Source organism: Carassius auratus, chromosome 20 (genome assembly GCF_003368295.1).
Source record: "Carassius auratus strain Wakin chromosome 20, ASM336829v1, whole genome shotgun sequence".
Taxonomy (NCBI): domain Eukaryota; kingdom Metazoa; phylum Chordata; class Actinopteri; order Cypriniformes; family Cyprinidae; genus Carassius; species Carassius auratus.
In genome coordinates, this window is record NC_039262.1 from 17,130,054 (window position 1) to 17,148,778 (window position 18,725).

The 18,725-nt window shown below is 35.2% G+C and overlaps 2 protein-coding genes across 2 annotated transcripts; both read left to right on the forward strand.

Moving 5' to 3' along the window:
- Positions 1–6: 6 nt before the first annotated feature.
- LOC113121063 (desmoglein-2) lies at positions 7–12,885 on the forward strand. Its single transcript, XM_026291291.1, has 14 exons — positions 7–494; positions 1,768–1,875; positions 2,287–2,445; positions 2,563–2,701; positions 2,939–3,108; positions 3,192–3,326; positions 3,441–3,626; positions 4,890–5,572; positions 5,900–6,042; positions 7,766–7,987; positions 8,083–8,322; positions 8,407–8,525; positions 8,628–8,954; positions 10,583–12,885. Exons 1-14 carry the CDS (start codon positions 438–440, stop codon positions 11,453–11,455), a joined length of 3,561 nt encoding a protein of 1,186 aa, XP_026147076.1. The 5' UTR covers positions 7–437; the 3' UTR covers positions 11,456–12,885.
- Positions 12,886–14,225: 1,340 nt separating this feature from the next.
- On the forward strand, positions 14,226–17,611 carry LOC113121065 (transthyretin-like). The gene is made up of 4 exons (XM_026291294.1): positions 14,226–14,368; positions 15,057–15,196; positions 16,698–16,833; positions 17,313–17,611. Exons 1-4 carry the CDS (start codon positions 14,285–14,287, stop codon positions 17,418–17,420), a joined length of 468 nt encoding a protein of 155 aa, XP_026147079.1. The 5' UTR covers positions 14,226–14,284; the 3' UTR covers positions 17,421–17,611.
- The last annotated feature ends 1,114 nt before the right edge of the window (positions 17,612–18,725 follow it).

The window sequence follows — 18,725 nt, forward strand, 5'->3', positions numbered from 1 at the left end:
TCTAAGTGTCTAAATCCTTGCTGGGAACACTATAGTTTTCATGTTAAAACACACTTACACAATCTCACAGACAGCTGTCACAGTCACTATATTTTCAGTGTACAGTTTAAATCTGTTGCATTGCCTTCCTTTATATTAAATGAAATTGGACTATGTTAATTTAGTGCTTGCTTTATTCAAAGAGCGAATAAAAGCAGAGAGTGGAGAGAGAGGTGGTAGGGGGCTCCTCCACAGCAGAAAATTCTCACGCCTGGGTGTGTGCAAGAGAAAGTGTTTTTCCAGATGCCCCACCCAAAAAGTGATCAGTAATCTGCCCCCCATTTCCAACCCTCTACACAAGCACAGCTCTGATCAACAGGTCACGACTGAGACCGAAGGAGGACAGGAGAAGATACGAGAATCAAGGACTGACTGATTCCATCTGACCTACAGCTCTCATGTCTCCCGTTTGGCTTGGACGAATATGTTTGGTCCTGCTGCTGTGCAGGATTGTGGTAAGTTACACCAAACCAACAAGTGTTTTTGCATATATTTAACTGAAAATTCAGCCCAGTTGTGTTTCTTCACACATATTTAAGCAAATGCAATAATTACAGGTAATATGCATACTATGCACACTTGTTGTTTCTGATCACATTAACTCCTAATACTATTTTGTTTTCTTCACCAGAAACAATTTATTTTATTTATTTGTATTAATTATTATTATTATTATTATTATTTAAAGCTTTTGAATGTGAGAGTGTTGAATGGATAGATTTGGTCTGACCAATTCAGTCTGATCTGATTATTTTGTGTTCACATTGTTATATCCTTGCATATTATAAAGCAAGCCACAACACTGTAACAATAGTAAAATGAGTGTTGTAATAGTCACTAATTGTTGAGGCCTTTTGCTATTTTAACCACTGGAAGACAGAAGCATCTACGATTTGTTAATATGAAAAACGCCTGTGGGCAGCATAGCTTCAAGTTTAAACCTGCACTTAATGACAGCATCAGCATATACCTCAGCATATACTTGGAAAAATGTGTACTAGGTCAGTTTACAGTAAAGAGGAACGGTTTACATTATATATATATATATATATATATATATATATACTGTATATAGTTTGGTTAGTACAAGGACAATTTAGATTTAAATGTGTAGCTTAAATGGGCTGCACTACCTGTTGTTTTTAGACAAGCAGATCAATTTTCACTGACTTTTTCAATTCTATTCATTCCTGTGCTCATCTCTGGAGTGCCGTGATGGCAGGCCATAAATAATTCCCAAAAGCATTTACAATCATAGAGAGAAAGCATGTAAAAGGATACATAAGAACTGTTTTCACAGGGTGTACACCAGTGTTACAGTAATCCATTATTGTTAGCATTTTTCTTCACTCGAAAAATAGCATTTGGATCTATTTTCATCAGCCATCAACAGCTGCCAAACATAAACAGTTGACACTGTAGATAAAATCGCTGTGACTGGGGAAAAGGTCATTCAAATGTAAGAAGAACAAATCTCAAAGATCTTCATTTACATTTAATATACAGTGCATTTAGATAATTCTACGCTAAGGTGGCACTCTCTCAAAAGGTACTAATATGTACACTTTAGGAACTAATATGTACTTTTGTCTACCACCCCAGTGACAGCTTTGCGCCTTTTTTCTGAGTGTATGTTATCTTCCTTTTGATGACAATAAAAAAATAAAAAATTAAATTAAATTATGGATCTGGATTCTGAAAAAAATTTAATAAAATCTAATTCTTTAGGCAGCGAGAGCCAACAGCAGATCTAATCGAAGGAAACGAGAGTGGATTCTTCCACCAACAAGACTTTATGAGAATATTGACTACACAAAAGAGGAGTTTGTGGCGAAGGTAAGCATTTTACAGCTCCCACATCCCCCACTCCCCACCCCACACTGCACATAACCCAAAGACATATTTTGGATATGCTTGAACAGGGTGGTCCTAATGTCAATCTTTTCTTGTTTGTGCTATCATCTGAAAAACTTGAGATCTGGATCTACTGGTTTTTAAAGCTTCACCTTTTCACCTGTTTCATAAGCTGCCCTACCTACTATATATATATGTAAAAGAAATTTAGACATAAATCCAACATAAAACACCACAATCTGCATATTTTGAAATGCTTAAGACTTGAACCTCACATCGACTGGCTGCCACCTATTTTTTGCTTTATATTTGCATAATGTAAATTTGCATTAGCGCGTTTAAATACTCAGTATTCACAAGCATTCTCAATATTGTTTTTTGCTTTTTTTTCAGATCCGATCTGATAAAGATATTAACTGGCAGATGGTGGAATATGGACTAAGAGGTCACGGCGCTGACAAGGCACCTTATAACTTGTTTGTTATCAATCCAGAAAATGGCTATGTTAGGGTCACCAGCCTGCTAGACAGAGAGAAAACATCCTTATACAATGTGAGTTGCGCTCCACCTTTGGATTATTCATTACAGACATATAAATGAGATGATTATTGATATAATGTCTAAATTAAGAGACCTTGATACACGCATATCATTTTTGTTCTTATGTAGCTGACTGGCATAGCGACATTTCGTAACGGATCAATAGCGGAAGAAAACATTGAGCTGAAGATCAAAGTTGAGGATCAGAATGATAACTCACCAATATTCAGATTACAGAAGGGATCTGTGAGGGAAAGCAGCAAGATTGGTGGGTTGCATTTATTACCATACTGTCTTTATGTTTCCCAACTTCCTTAAGTTCTCACAAGATTCTCTGTTCTACAGGATAAATGTTTATTAATAAAAAATATAACATTATAATATTTAATAGTTAGTTTCTGCTCCAATAAGATTCTAAAATTGTTACCCTTATCTTACAGTCCCCCATTCTATATACTTTATAAAAATGTTACATTTTTCTGTCATTATGCTTGCGAAACAACAGGAACACCTGTCGTGCAAATAAGAGCTACTGATGCCGATGAACCGGACACTCTTAATTCCAAAATAGCATACAGTATATTAAGACAAACCCCAGCCGAATCTGGCCATTTGTTCTCCATTGATAAAACAACTGGGACAGTCTATGTGAAGGAGAAAACCCTGGATCGAGAGGTAACTGATTTTCATTCGAAAGTTCATGAAACATGCAACATGATACATTTAAATCCAGATTCATAACCAACTGTCTTTTACAGAGACACGACACATATACGTTAATAGTTCAGGGAGTTGATATGAATGGAGCGCCGTCTGGCAACACAGGAACAGGGACTGTTCAAATTCATGTTTTGGATATAAATGACAATGTTCCCACTCTTGAGAAAGAAGAGGTAATGTCTTAAGATACCATTGCCTGCAAGCTGTGAATGGCAGGATTATTCAATAACATAAATGTATGTATTAAATCAATCGTATTTATCAGTTGGCGTCTTTATCTCTGTTAGTATTCAGGCAGTGTGGATGAAGGTATGATTGATGTGGTTGTCATGAGAATTAAAGCCCTGGACAAGGATCTGGAATTCACTGATAACTGGCTGGCAGTGTTTGATATCCAAAAAGGAAATGAAGACAACCTCTTCTCAATTGAAACAGACCCTAAAACCAATGAGGGAATCCTAAAACTGGTCAAGGTACCTGCAAGTGGCTTTTCTTTATTATGGACATAAACCTTTCATAATATTATTTGTTGAGGGGTCAATGACACACATATGTCCTTTCTATTAATTTATTTCCAAAACAATTGCAATTCAATTCAATGTCAGTATGGTAAAAAAAAAAAAAAAAATGTCCTGATATCATGAAGAAAATAAAAAGAAAAAAACTCATTAGGAATGCAATTCTTGAATAGAAAATCTTAAGTAATCTATTCTGATTTCTTATAAAAAATAAAATATAATATATATATATATATATATATATATATATATATATATATATATATATATATATATATATATACATTACATAATACAATTTTCTCATGTCTTATTAATATTTATATTTAAATATGCCTATTTTGGTTTTAAAATGTAATGTAGTATAATTTTCCAAAAATGCAATTATATTTATGAATTAATAATTCATGATTTAAAAAAAGAAATGTTTTACTTTGAAAGAGAACTTCTATCTAAATATAAAAATAACAAATATGTGACCCTGGAGCACAAAACCAGTCTTAAATAGCTTGGGTATATTTTTAGAAATAGTCAAAAACTTTGTATGGGTCAAAATTTATTTTTCTTTTATGCCAAAAATCATTAGGATATTAAGTGAAAATCATGTTCCCTGAAGATATTTTGTAAATTTCCTATCGTAAAAACATTTTTGATCAGTAAAATGCATTGCTAAGAACTTCATTTGCACATTTTTACAGGTGATTTTCTCTTTATTTTGAAATTTTTGCACCCTCAGATTCCAGATTTTTAAATAGTTGTATTTCGGCTAAATATAGTCTGATCCTAACAAATCATACATAAATTGAAAAGTTATTCATTCAGCTTTGATTTCTTCTGATGATGTATAAATCTAAATTTGTAAAAAAAAAATACACTTAAGACTAGTTTTGTGGTCCGGGGTTACATACTATATTTAAAAACTTTTTAAAACTTAAATAATGATTGAAATGTACACTCTCACATGTAATGAAGGTGTGAGAAAATCTAAAAATTTTACTTGATATATATTTTCACTCAAGTAATTAAATTGAAACATTTCTAGTAAATTGTATGAACATTTTTAAAAAAAAAATAATTTTAAACAAGATTTTTTTATTTTCTTCATGTGTCATAGACTCAAAGACACTTCTTTGATATCTCCCGTTAAAATAACTTTTATGTATCTCATTTATATCATGTTGTTTTTTTCCTTTACCATGTCTATCTGCCTCTCCGAAGCCTGTTGATTTTGAAAAGGTAAAAGAATTGGACCTCAGTTTGGTTATTTCAAATGTAGCTCCTTTCATAAATGGAAGTGCTCTAGAGCTGGACGTTAATCTGGACAAGGATTTAGGGGCTGGCGCGGGCCTAGGAGGAGGGGGCGGGGCGGGAGCAGGTTTGGGGACAGGGTTAGGAATAGGGTTAGGTTTGGGAGGAGGACTGGATGCTGGGCTGGATGCTGGACTGGATGCTGGACTGGATTTGGATGCTGGACTGGATTTGGATGCTGGATTGGACGTAGATGCTGGACTGGATTTGGATGCTGGATTGGATCTGGGTGCTGGAGTGGATTTGGGAGTGGATGCAGGTGGTGGCGTTGGGCTTAAACCTGATGGCAAGCCTGGAGTTAAGCCTGGAGTTAAGCCTGGAGCCAAGCCTGGCCCCTCACCTGGTGTCAAGCCTGGAACAAAACCTGGTACTAAACCATCTGGCAAACCTGGATCTGAGCCTGATAAAAAACCATCTGGGAAAGGTTACCCAGTTAAGATCAGTGTAAACAACCTACCCGACGGTCCTAGCTTCTCACCTTCTGTGAAAGACTTCCCAGTGTCAGAAGATCCAGATGATGAAGATTTCCCAATAGTGCTGGGAACATATCCTGCTTTGGATGGCGACACTGGAGAACCAGCTGAAAATGTGAGGTGAGCTTTGATCAGGTTTTCAAGGAAATGTATGGTTACCTTGGATTATGAATCATATTAATTCTTATATATATATATATATATATATATATATATATATATAGAGAGAGAGAGAGAGAGAGAGAGAGAGAGAGAGAGAGAGAGAGAGAGAGAGAGAGATAAAATCATATTCATTGATTTTATTTGTAAATAATTATATTGTTGATTTTCATCATTGCTATAATTTATACAGTTTATTGATTTCATTATGCTTGTTTATACAGATGCCTAATAATCTTTGATCAGTTAAATTTATGTCATTGTTTTCATCATTAATTGAACATCCAGGTATGCTAAAGGTCATGATCCTGATAACTGGCTAAGCATTGATGAGGAAACTGCTGAGATTAAACTGACAAAGGCTCCTGATCGAGAATCAAAGTTTTTGGTCAATGGAACCTACTTTGCGAAGATTATCTGCATGACTCAAGGCAAGCATCAGGATTTTGTGCCATTTTTGTTTATTTTTTCCACTAAGACGAATTGAATAATGAACTCCAATATTTGTCAGACAGCCAAACATTTAGTATGAAAAAAACAGAGAGCAACTACTTAAACTTGTTAAACTTCTTTTGAATGTCTTTCAAAAGATTTTGGACTGACAGTCCTTAATTGGGCATTTTGTAAGTACTGCATATATATATATATATATATATATATATATATATATATATATATATATATATATATATATATATATATATATATATATATATATATATATATATATATATATATATATTAGGGGTGTAACGGTTCACAAAATTCACGGTTCGGTTCGATACGATACACTGATGTCACGGTTCGGTTCGGTTCGGTTCGATACGTTTTAGATACAGCAAAATGTAAAAAACATCTCAACTTTTCAGAATGCCGCAAGCGCACCGCGGATCATGTGACAAGAACCAACCAATCAGCTTCATCCTTTCCCGTAACAACGTTGAGAGCTCAGCCAAGATGATGGATCAGCTGATCATAGTTGTATATGGATTGCAATTTTGAAATAAATTTAGTAGCAGAGCTACTGCAAGCGATTTTTAGAGCTGCAAATCCATTTATCCTTCGCTGAAATTTCCGCGTCTCATGGAGAGAGCACGTCATTGTTGCTTAGCAAAGACAGACGCCTCATGAGCGCTTCTGCCCAAGCGCTTTGGAAAGGAAACCACTCTCTTGCCATCACCATTATAGCTTAAAGGGAATCCAAAGTGCACCCAAACACCAGACCTGTTGGTTATTGGAGGATCTTCTCATTTCTAGTCTGTTAAACGCATTGGCTATTTTGCAACGAGCCTTCAGCGCGTACTGAGTGAGCGAGCGCCTGCTGAGTAGCCTAACATAAACATATAAGATGGTGTTTTTTTCTTCTTCGGGAGTGTCAGGGGCGTTGCCTGTTACGTTGTTTGGGTTATTGGGCTACCTTGTTGAACGCATATCATTATATTTCTCTCTCTCTCTTTTTTTTTTTTTTTTTCAAATATAATTAAATACTCCAACGAACCGTTCGGTATACATAATGCGTACCGCGTACCGAACCGAAAGCGTCGTACCGAACGGTTCAATACGAATACGCGTATCGTTACACCCCTAATATATATATATATATATATATATATATATATATATATATATATATATATATATATATATATATATATATATATATATATATTATATATATATATATATATATATGTATATATATATATATATATATGTATATATATATATATATATATATGTATATATATATATATATGTATATATATATATATATATATGTATATATATATATATATATATATATGTATATATATATATATATATATATATGTATATATATATATATGTATATATATGTATATATATATATATGTATATATATATATATATATATATATATATATATATATATATATATTATTATTATTATTATTATTATTATTATTTATTTATTTATTTATTTATTTTTTCTGGATGGGTAATTTTCGTGCAATTAGGAATGGTAAATACCCAAATGAAATAATAATATGCTGTAAATATGTAGGCTTAATGTTAATTATTATCTAAATATTGCTATTTTCAATTTATAATTAGGTTAGGTATAGATCTACATTTTCCATTAAAATCTTGATATCTTTTTCTTTTCTTTTCTAGATGTGCCATCTAAGACAGCAACTGGGACAATAGCATTAAAGGTGGAGGACTCAAATGATCACTGCCCAGCACTGACCAGCACCTATCATCAAACTTGTGATAATAATAAAGTGGTAAATATCACGGCTTTCGACGGGGATGCCGATCCAAATGGAGCACCTTATCAATTTGTTCTGATAGAAGAGGAAAGTGTTGGAAAATGGGAGATGGTGCCTATAAACGGTAAAAACAAAGCGGGTTTATACACTTAAAAACACAACTACCACTCAAGTGCAATGTATTTGAATTACTAGAGTGCGAATCTCTCTTATTTATAGGAACAACAGTAAGCTTTCATGCACTGGAGGCTTTGTGGCCAGGCATGTACAAGCTTGCAATGAAGATCTCAGATGCTCAGGGTCTGTCCTGTCCAGACAACCAAAACTTTGAGGTAGAAGTTTGTAAATGTGAGAAAAAAGGCTCATGTGGGCCGAGACTGGCTGCACAGCGTGGCTTACCATTCAAAATAGGAATACCAGCCATTGGCTTGTTCCTCAGTGGTGCAGCTTTGCTCTTGTGTAAGTTACTCATGTGTTCAACACATTCATACAGCTTGACATCCTTATAGCTCATAGAAAACTCTTTATTCATTGCATTTTCAGTGGCACCTTTCCTCCTGATCTTCTGCCAGTGTGGGACTGTGAAGGAATTCACAGATTTGCCCTTTTACACCAAAGAATCTCTCATTGCATATCACACTGAAGGCATAGGAGAGGACAAGGTAAAATTTATTCAGATGCAAAATTAAAATTCAAACTTGGTGTTATGTCATAAAACACAATTCGATTTGACAACATGTACAACATGATTTTGTATTCTGTAGGAGGTTCCTCTTCTCAGCAGTCCTGTTAATACAATAGACCAAAAACAACTGTTCCCGGATGGAACAATTTCCAACTATGTATCCAACAATGTCTCATCAATGCCCTTTCAGGCAAGTGTCACTAATGAAAGCAGAACATTCAACCAGGAAATAAACAAAGGGTTTACCGAAACTGACAGCAAAAGGTTTTTGTCTCGGCAAAACACCTCTTCAACAGCCAACCATCGCAACAGTGCTCTCTACTCTACATCACCCACATATGAAAAACAAGATATTTATCAGGATATGGCAGTGGGAGATGCTTTTCTCAATGAATATTTCTCTCAGGTATGAAATTAATTATTCATATTTAAGTTCATACAAAAACTAAGCATGACTTTTCTTCTGTGGAGCACAAAAGGGGATTTTGGCCAAGCTTTAAAAGACAAATCAACACCATAAAAGTAGTCCATACAACTTATGCTACTTCTGAAGTAATACAATAGCTTTTGTGTAAGGAACAAATTACATTTTCGAATGTTATTTCATGAACATCTGTCCAAGTTCTTCTTGGCACTTAAATGGAAATCGCAATTGTTTTTTTTTTAACAAATTGTTCTTTTAAAATCAAGCCTCTTTCAGTGAATCAGCTGATTCAGTTTACTAAATCTGAATGATTCATTAACAAATGGTTCTTGATTTTACCTCACTGAATCAATGATCCTTTTTGGCCTGGAAGATTATCTTTAAATAGCCAGGTTAACCTTCAAATTACACAATTTGAAATCCAGAATTAAAAATACACCTAATAAAAACACGTAAATTTAGTGATATGTCGCAAAAAGTTTTTTTTTTTTCTCGCACGCCTAAGGTGTTTTTTCAGGAAATTCAAAAAGGATTATATCAAAAAGAGCTTTCATTATTAGGAAAACCTATTATTTACACTGCACACGTACATACATGGTGCATTACGGCTCCAACATGGTCACTCTAGTCAGTGTGTGTGTTTATAACAGCTGCGCTGAACACATTTCAGAAGCGTTCCAGAAGCGGCTCCCTGTGCTAATTCACCAAAAAAACATGCATGCGCCTCCTTAGATTCAAATTAATGGCTTGTGCAGTAATTGCAATATATGTAAACCTTCCAACATCTATCATCATGACTTGTCGCAAGAGGTAAACACTACGTTTTAGTCACATAACCGGTTAATGGAAGCACTGTGAATTCACAATATGTGTTTTATCCACATATCAAAAAACTTTTGCACAAATCTGTAATGGAAAACTGACTAATGGTGGTCTGTTCATCACACAAATCTATCATATGAATTTGTAAGTCTAAGCCATTTTTAATGCACACCCCAGCCTCATTTAATATCATTACATTGAATGAAAAAAGTGGCCACAATTTCTCAAAAAAAAAAAAAAAAAAAAAAAAGCTGTAATGGTGGTCCCTTTTTTTAAAAAGGAACTATTGTGGTTGCACTTTATTTTACAGTACGCCTACTTCCATGTACTTATAGTGCACTTACAGTGTATTTATCTAAGAAAGTTCTGGTAATACAAGGTAACTACATGGGGTAGGGTTAGGTTTAGGGGTAGGTTCAGGGTTAGTAACTAGTAATTACATAGTTATTGTGATTACTATAATAAGTACGTAGTATGTACATGGGGAACAGGACTGTAAAATAAAGTGCTACCACTATTGTACTATAAATATGTACTATTTTGGTACTAATATGTACACTTCATGTACCAAAATGTGATTTCATTGTAGTAATATGGGGTAAAAAGATTACAAAGATTAAAATATATCTCCTCAGTGACAGCTTTTGTTCTTTTCTTCTTGAGACTGCAAGATGTTCTTCAGAAATGTTTAGTTTGTGTTCAATAAAAAAGGGGTATACAGGTTTAGAATGACGATTAGATGAGGCTGATTAAATGACAACATATTTTCATTTGATTCTTTATTGCAGAAAGCAAGCTGTCTTGCAGTGAACCCTCCTCTGAAAGATGGTCTTGTGTTGTATGAGTATGAGGGTCAAGGCAGCCCGGCTGGCTCTGTTGGTCGTTGCAGCCTCCTTGAGTCTGACAGTGACCTGGAGTTCCTCAACAACCTAGGGTCAAAGTTCCTTACATTAGCGGAACTATGCCATCCTCCGAAACCTCCTGTACCCCCTTCCAAAACTGAGCAAGTAGTCAAATCAGTTGAAACCAGCTTTAAAACCGAGAGATCCATCAGTACTAACACCGTCCAGGTTACCAAAACCATCCCACCTCCACAAGAAGTACAGCAAAGCTCTGTTACCAAAGTTGAGATGGTTAATAAATCAGCCACGCTTCCAGGTGCCAAAGCAAGCGAGATGTGTTTTGTGCAACAGCAGCCTCTATACTACCTGGTGGAGCAGCAAGTACCAAACACAGTTTTTGTTGAGAGTCCCAATCAGGGTTTGTATGTAATAAATGGGAACCCTGGGACGGAAGGTTTGATCCTCCAAGGCGGAAACATTTCACATGCGACTCTGAGCCGAGGACAACAAGCAATGTATGTGATTAATGGAGCCCCTGTAGCTGCTAATCAGCCGATACAGCTGCAGATGGAAGGACAGCAACATGAGACTGTGCTGGGATTTAGCCCTGTCTCATCTCCCATCGGATCACCTGGCGGCGTACTGCTAATGCAGACACACTTTCAGGAGAACCCAATGCAGGGGGCGACCAGCAGACCACCAACCTTACTTGCTGATGTTCCAGCACTGGGCAAACAAAAGAAAGGGAAGACACCAGCTGAGTCACTGGGTACTAAAGAAGTGAAGCCTCAAGCTAAAGACACTGCGCCATTTAAATGAATATGAGAAGATCCAAGAAGATAGATAGATAGATGGATGGATGGATGGATGGACGGACAGAAAGATAGACGGACGGATGGACGGATAGATAGATACAGATGGACATATCGATTTGATGATCAATAAACATTTCTTATTAATGTTGATATTAATGTTTTTTCAGGATTCTTCGATGAACGGAAAGTTCAAAAGAACAGAATTCTTTTAAATATATTTTTTAAAACAATGAAAACTGTTTACTATACATTTTAATCAATTTAATGCATTGCTGCTGAAGAAAGAAAAATTCCTACAAAAAAAAAAACATACTGACCCTTTTGAACATAGATAACATATTGGATCATATATGGATCATCCAATATTTTTATGTAGTACATATTTTGTGCTTATTAGTTGTACTTGTGAACATGCTAGCATCAAAATTTATCAGAAGTACAGTATATTTCCATAAGAGTGGCTGTTGCTATGAAAAACATCAAGTTAATCACTCATTAATTTCCGTTTTAGTTGATGTCTGCATAAAAGACAACTTCCCAAGGCACAGTCAGTGTCTGTGAGTCAAAAGAAATCAATGCATGACAAGAACAAAGTGACTCAAAAGAAAATAATCTTTTTTTATCATTATTATTATTATTATTAATTCTGAACAGATAAGATCATAAACTTAGATCAAAAGACGTTTAACCCTGAAGCAAAATGCTTCTTATCTCTCAAAGAATGTCAAGAAAAAGTAAAGAGCATGCTTGTGAAATACAACTTGAAAATCCAGCTGCTTTTTCTTCAGCAGAAGTTACTAATTGTCAATAATGTCCTTTGCTAAAAGTTATCTTGAACTGTTCATTCAGTCAGAAAGAAGTATGTGTCTATGCAGACACCATCCGGGTAATCTGGCCTTAAGGTTCATCTGCATTCACATTGAGAGATGCGCATGTCTCCAGATGATCTGACAGCTGAAAGAGGAATCGTTTGAGGGACAATGATCAGTAAAGAACGCTATGTGTGTGAGCTAAGTGTTGCAGATGAAGAAGGTCTGTGGCATGAAACTGTAAAATAAGCATTGGAAAAATAAGAAATCCAAGTAAAATGTGTGTGCCAGGTGCTGACCCAGGATATGAGAGTGTAAATCTGACTTGATCCCATCCTCTTGCCGTTCTCATGACCCTTTCTTGTTATTTTTCTATTTTTACCGTCAATAAAATAGCAATGCTCAAACTTATTGCAAAATTAAACAAAACATGTTATATAATGCTTGTGAAAAATTATTCTTTTTATAAAAAAAAAATCAAAAATGTATTTTTGTACAAACTTATCTGGTTTCTTGTTTAATTACATACTGATCGTTTTGGTGATTAGCCAGTGGTGATTTATTCTGCCTTACTGAAAATCTTTAATAATGGGGATTTTTGACAGTAATAATAAACTCCTTTAACACTCCATTCTGCAGAGTCTTGTTTTTCATTTGTTACTGCTTTGAGTCGTGCTGTCAGCTTGACAATTTTCTTGTTAACCCTGAAGAGCAGTTAAAAAAGAAGAAAAAAACCCCACATTTTCTCCTTTCATGCTACTTGCCGAAACCTGCCTTACCAGCAGTTTTTGAAAGCAGTCATAAATTTGCAACTAGCTTTCAACAGAGTCCTCACGCCACAGGGTATGAGCCGAAGAATGAGAATGACAGCTCAAATGAATCTTTTCAGCAAACTTAAAATTTTGTCACTTATGTGATTTAAAACTAATACAAGGAGTCATATTCCCACGCTTTGCCCAATTCAAGATGGATGCTGACAATCACTGTAATAGTGATTTTTTTTGGGGGGGGGGGGGGGCAATTTCCTAGTCATGTTCAAACCTGTGAGACTGAAAAAAGCATCATGATCTTATGTCAAGTTGGAATATTCTCATAATATAGGCTATGCATCTTAGAAATGAGGTCGCACAGTTGCTGGGTGCACTCACCTTTTGTCTATATATATATACACACACACAAAAATTAATCACATTTTGCTTGAGAATCTACAATTTATTCTAACGCAAGTTATAAGATTTTTATCTGCAATTGTTTAAGTACTTAGCAAAATGTAGTTTTGGTCAAAAAAAATTGCATTCTTACAACAAAATTATTTTTCTCTTCAATCATTCTTTCTCTTTATAAAATCGCCATATACCTGTTTACAGCCATTCATGTAAGATCGGAGAGGAAGTGGGTAGTAAATAAATTAATTATCATAGGACACCTTTTCCTGTATATGTTACTGTGCCTAAATAATGTATGTTTTATTTAAAAGACAGAAACTAAAATGAGACTGAACAACTTCTGTATGACCCACCCATGGTCCTGTTATGAATTGATAAGAATCCATTCGCAAGAAAATTATTCTCCTGTTCTCCGCTTAGGGATTCAATGCCTTTAGCAATACAATTAGCACATGAAAATATGTGAAAAACAAGCGTGTACCCGCCTCTCAAGGGATAACTGTACACTTTTCTTTGAACTGTCAATAACAGCTCAGACCCTCAAATATGTGCTGCCAAGAAACATTTCACCAGTGAGCCTGAACTAAGGTCCTCAGAAAGTAAACAAGCAATAAAGCAGATCTCTCAAAGAACGGAGGGACTTTGGGAATTAACAATCATAAAAAGCACAAATTCCAAAGACAGGAGGGTTATTTAATAGCAAATGCCCTTGATTATTTCCACTGGATAAACCAAATTGTATGAAGTTACTGATTCCCCTGTTTATTTACTCTGTCAACAGGGCACCACAGATACCCCCTCGAGTCACCTGATGACAGGGTCGGCAGCTGTATAAAGGGCATTTTGGGATTTTATCTCATGCAGTTTTGTTCTAACATGGCTAAAGCAGTGATTTGTGTGCTTCTTGCATCTCTCTTTGCATACTGTAGATCTGCACCAGTGGTAAGTTCAATTGCTTGTTGTATAGATTAGAGCTATATGATGACAGGAACTTACTTATTTTCAAAAGCAATGAATTTGGCATTCAGTTCCGTTAAAGTGACCCATTCAAGGCTAAGAGCAAGTGCAATTGTGTAATGTCGTGAATAATATCTTACAGAGAGTTCTGTGTAAATTGAATTTACTATTTATTCATAATAATTAAATCATAATAAATCTTTTACAGCCCCTTTTAGGTATATTTAACTTGGCAGTGCCACAAAACCTATGAAATGTATATGAAACATAAAATGTATCCTAAATTGGCCCCTTCTGGGTGAGACAAGATACTTTCAGATGTTGGACAGGCTAACATACAGGTCGCAATGTTATCTGCGTTCTGCCGTACTACAAAGTGCTGCAGTAAACTCTGTTCTGGGAAAAGACACTTATACACAGCTGTACGTCCAGGCGGTCACTGACCTAACAAACGGCTCAGAGCTGATACAACTGCTTCCATTATTTGACTTTAGGAGATGCTTTTATCCAAAAGAAACTCCCTAGGAATACAGCAAAGCCATTAATCTAAAGATAAGATCATCCCAAGCACAAGGTTTTATTTCCAGACCTAAATGAGATACAGAAAGACTAAGCACATGTTCAGACTAAATAAAACTTAGGAGCATTTCTATGCACATTGGTTGTGTTCCAGGGTTTTCATGGTGGCTCAGATGTTCTCTGCCCTCTGACAGTAAAGATCCTGGATGCTGTGAAGGGGACTCCTGCTGGAAATATAGCTCTGGATGTCTATCGCCAAGATCAAGGAGGGACATGGGAAAAGATCGCCAGTGGGTACGATCACACTAGCCCTCATGCTTTATAAGAACTTTTGATGCAAATATATAATAATATTAATAACATTAATTACATGTCAGATTTTTCATCAGACCTAATTAGAACCCAGTTGGCAACCCATAGGAATTCTGTATTAATGTTCATTCTGTTTGGGCTCAATTTGACCTCAATGATTGCATTTTTGTTGATTTATTCATTTTACCCAGGGTCTTTGGGAAAGTAATGTTAAAAACAGTTCATGAAGGATTTTACGTCAATGAAGTAAAATATTAACCTGATGCTTCAACTGAGCTGTTAAAAGGGGATAATGGTTTCGGTCCCATTAAAAAAAAAAAAAAAAAAAAAAAGGGTAAGTTAAATTTATAATGGGGTTAGTATTGTTATATAAAATCTAAAAACAAAGACTGCAATCAATCAATCAATAATAATAATAGTAGTAATAATAAATGACACACACACACACATATATATATATATATATATATATATATATATATATATATATATATATATTACAGAAAATAAAAAATAATAAAAAATAAAATCAAAAAAATATGAACAAGAACTATAATGATTTAGTTCATATATATGTGTGTGTGTGTGTGTGTGTGTGTGTGTGTAAACACATATGTATTAGGACTGGGCAAGTTAACGCATTTATTTATTTTTTTATTATTATTATGAAAGTCCGTTGCTCACTGGCTCTGAATACACATACAGACAAATCATGGGTCCCAGGAGGGGAGGCTCCCGATCAAATTATTTAGGTTAAGCATCAGCATTCACAAACCACTGTCCGCTGTTATTTTTTACAGAAAAGAATGCAACGAGCTCATAATCATGACTTCATAAATGGAAAATAGGAAGTTTCCGATAGGACGTAAAGACAACAGAGAAGCTTTCTCGCTCAACACAGTAGAGTGCATTGTTTTGATAACTTTATGGTTTATTATTTAGAGTCGTATGGGATGCGGTAACACAAGTCCCTCTCACAATATATTACTTTACAGATCTATCGCTTTTGCAGTTCATAAATATTCATGCAATCATGCAGCACATATCAGAAGATCTGGTTTCCGGCGCGGTTAGCGCTCACACTCACTCCTCTATACATAACGGAACCGTACTATGGCCCACCTCTTCCAACCAAGCCAGGGACTGTTAAACGGAATGGTCACACTAGTAGACGAACCAGGATTTGGGGGTCAAATGATCAAAACAATCATGCAATTAATCGCAACTGAAAAAATTTAATCGTTGTCCAACACTAATAAATATATATATATATATATATATATATATATATATATATATATATATATATATATATATATATACACACACACACACACACACACCGTTTCTTTTACTGTGGTTTTGGCTTTGTAGGGCAAACAGCTCTGTTCTCTATTCTGCATGTTGTCATTTTAGTCACATGGTCACATTTCTTCTTTCCTGTCACTGTCTTTATCAGTAATGAGCTCTTCCTCTCACACAGGAAAGTGGACATGATGGGAGAGGTGCACAACTTGATCACCGAGGAGGAGTTCACTCCTGGCGTGTATCGGGTGGAGTTCGACACTAAAGCCTACTGGAAGGTGGAAGGTCGTACACCTTTTCACCAGGTGGCCGATGTAAGCAATACTTTGATGACACTTCTACATTCATGAACATTTACTGGTTGCTAAGTGATGGGTCATTGTTGCTATCAAGGCACCTAAACCACAACAATGCACATAGCCCCCTTATTATTGGGACTACTTTTTATTAGTAGTATTATTAGTAGTATTTATAACACCCACCTACTAGATTGGCATAAGCCCGTTTTTGCAGCAAATATGTGTATATCAATACCCTGAATGATTGTCTTGGATGTGAACCAAAAGCTATATTAACTGTGGGGAGGTAAATATTTAAGATCCTATATCTTGTTTTCTATAGACACACAGTAATGGACAGTTTTAGATAAGAGGACAGAGCATTCAAGGGCAACACATGCATACATGCACAGACATACTGAGCATACAGACACTGACAGATACACATATGTAAAGACATTTATATATTCCACATAAGATTTGTTTCTCAGTGGTTCTTTGGTGGTTTTTTGCAGGTGGTGTTTGAGGCTCATGCCGAAGGGCATCGTCATTACACTCTGGCTCTTCTTCTGAGCCCCTTCTCGTACACCACGACAGCTGTGGTCGTCAAAGCACATGAGTGACAGCACACAACAGCCTACCCAGAAAATTACTTTACATCCAGGGTCCAATATTCAGTATTTGCCTCGCCTTGCAATGCCAGTTTGATTGATAGAAGTACTTGTCAAAAGTGTTTTTGAAAAAGTCTCTAATGCTCACCAAAGCTGCATTTATGGGTTAAAAATACATTAAAACACCGATATTGTGAAATTTATATTTCTCACCAGCCATGGATTTTTTTTAATAACTGCAGCTTTTGTTTTCTAAACATTGGTTTTAAAATATTTGGTAACACTTACAGCCTTTAAATATCATGCATTATAATAGTAGCATTAATGCATTAATTATGTTTTGTGATGCACCATATATGATCTCATCTCACCTGATTGCATGATATGATTTCATAAATACATTATAATTGTGTACATAATAAAAACACACATCTATTTATTGTTACATCTTTAGAAAGTATAATGGATTAAAACACACGACATATTTAAATATAACAATCCAGTTTGCAAACATTTATGAAATAATGCATTACAATCTACATTATTAATACTTTTATAATGCATTATACAAAAACACTTCAATTCAAGTGTTACCAAATAATTTGTACGATATAGATAAGACAATTGAATCACATACATTAATCACATCATCAGGAATTTGAAGGTTATTCACTTTGAATGAAACCATGAATTATGCTGGTTTCTTAACACTGAATAACTTTATTCACCAAAGCCAGTTTTCACTTGCATTTGGGAGCTTGGCAAGTGTTAAAGGGATAGTTCACCAAAAATGAAAATTCTGTCATTAATAACTCACTCTCCAATCTCATAAGACCTTCCGTTCATCTTCAGAACATAAATTAAGATATTTTTGATGAAAGAGCTCTCTGACCCTCCCATAGACATCAAGGATCCTTACACGATCAAGACGATCAAACGTAGCAAGGACATTGTTAAAACAATCCATGTGACATCAGCGGTTTAACTGTAATTTTACGAAGCTACGAGAATAAATTTTGTGCACAAAGAAAACATTGTTTACGTTCAGATCAAAGTGTAAAAAACGTAAACAATGAATGTACGCGGATACGCTGTTTATGTATGTGAGAATCTCCAAAATGCTGCTATAGGGTGATGCGGAGAAAACAAACTGTTAAAGTCATTATTTTTGTTTTCTTTGCACACAAAAAGTATTCTCATAGCTTTGTAAAATTACGGTTAAACCGCTGATGTCACATCGACTATTTTACCGATCAACTTGCTACGTTTCTGAGTCTTGATCGTGTAAGGATACTTGTTGTCTATGAGAAGGTCAGA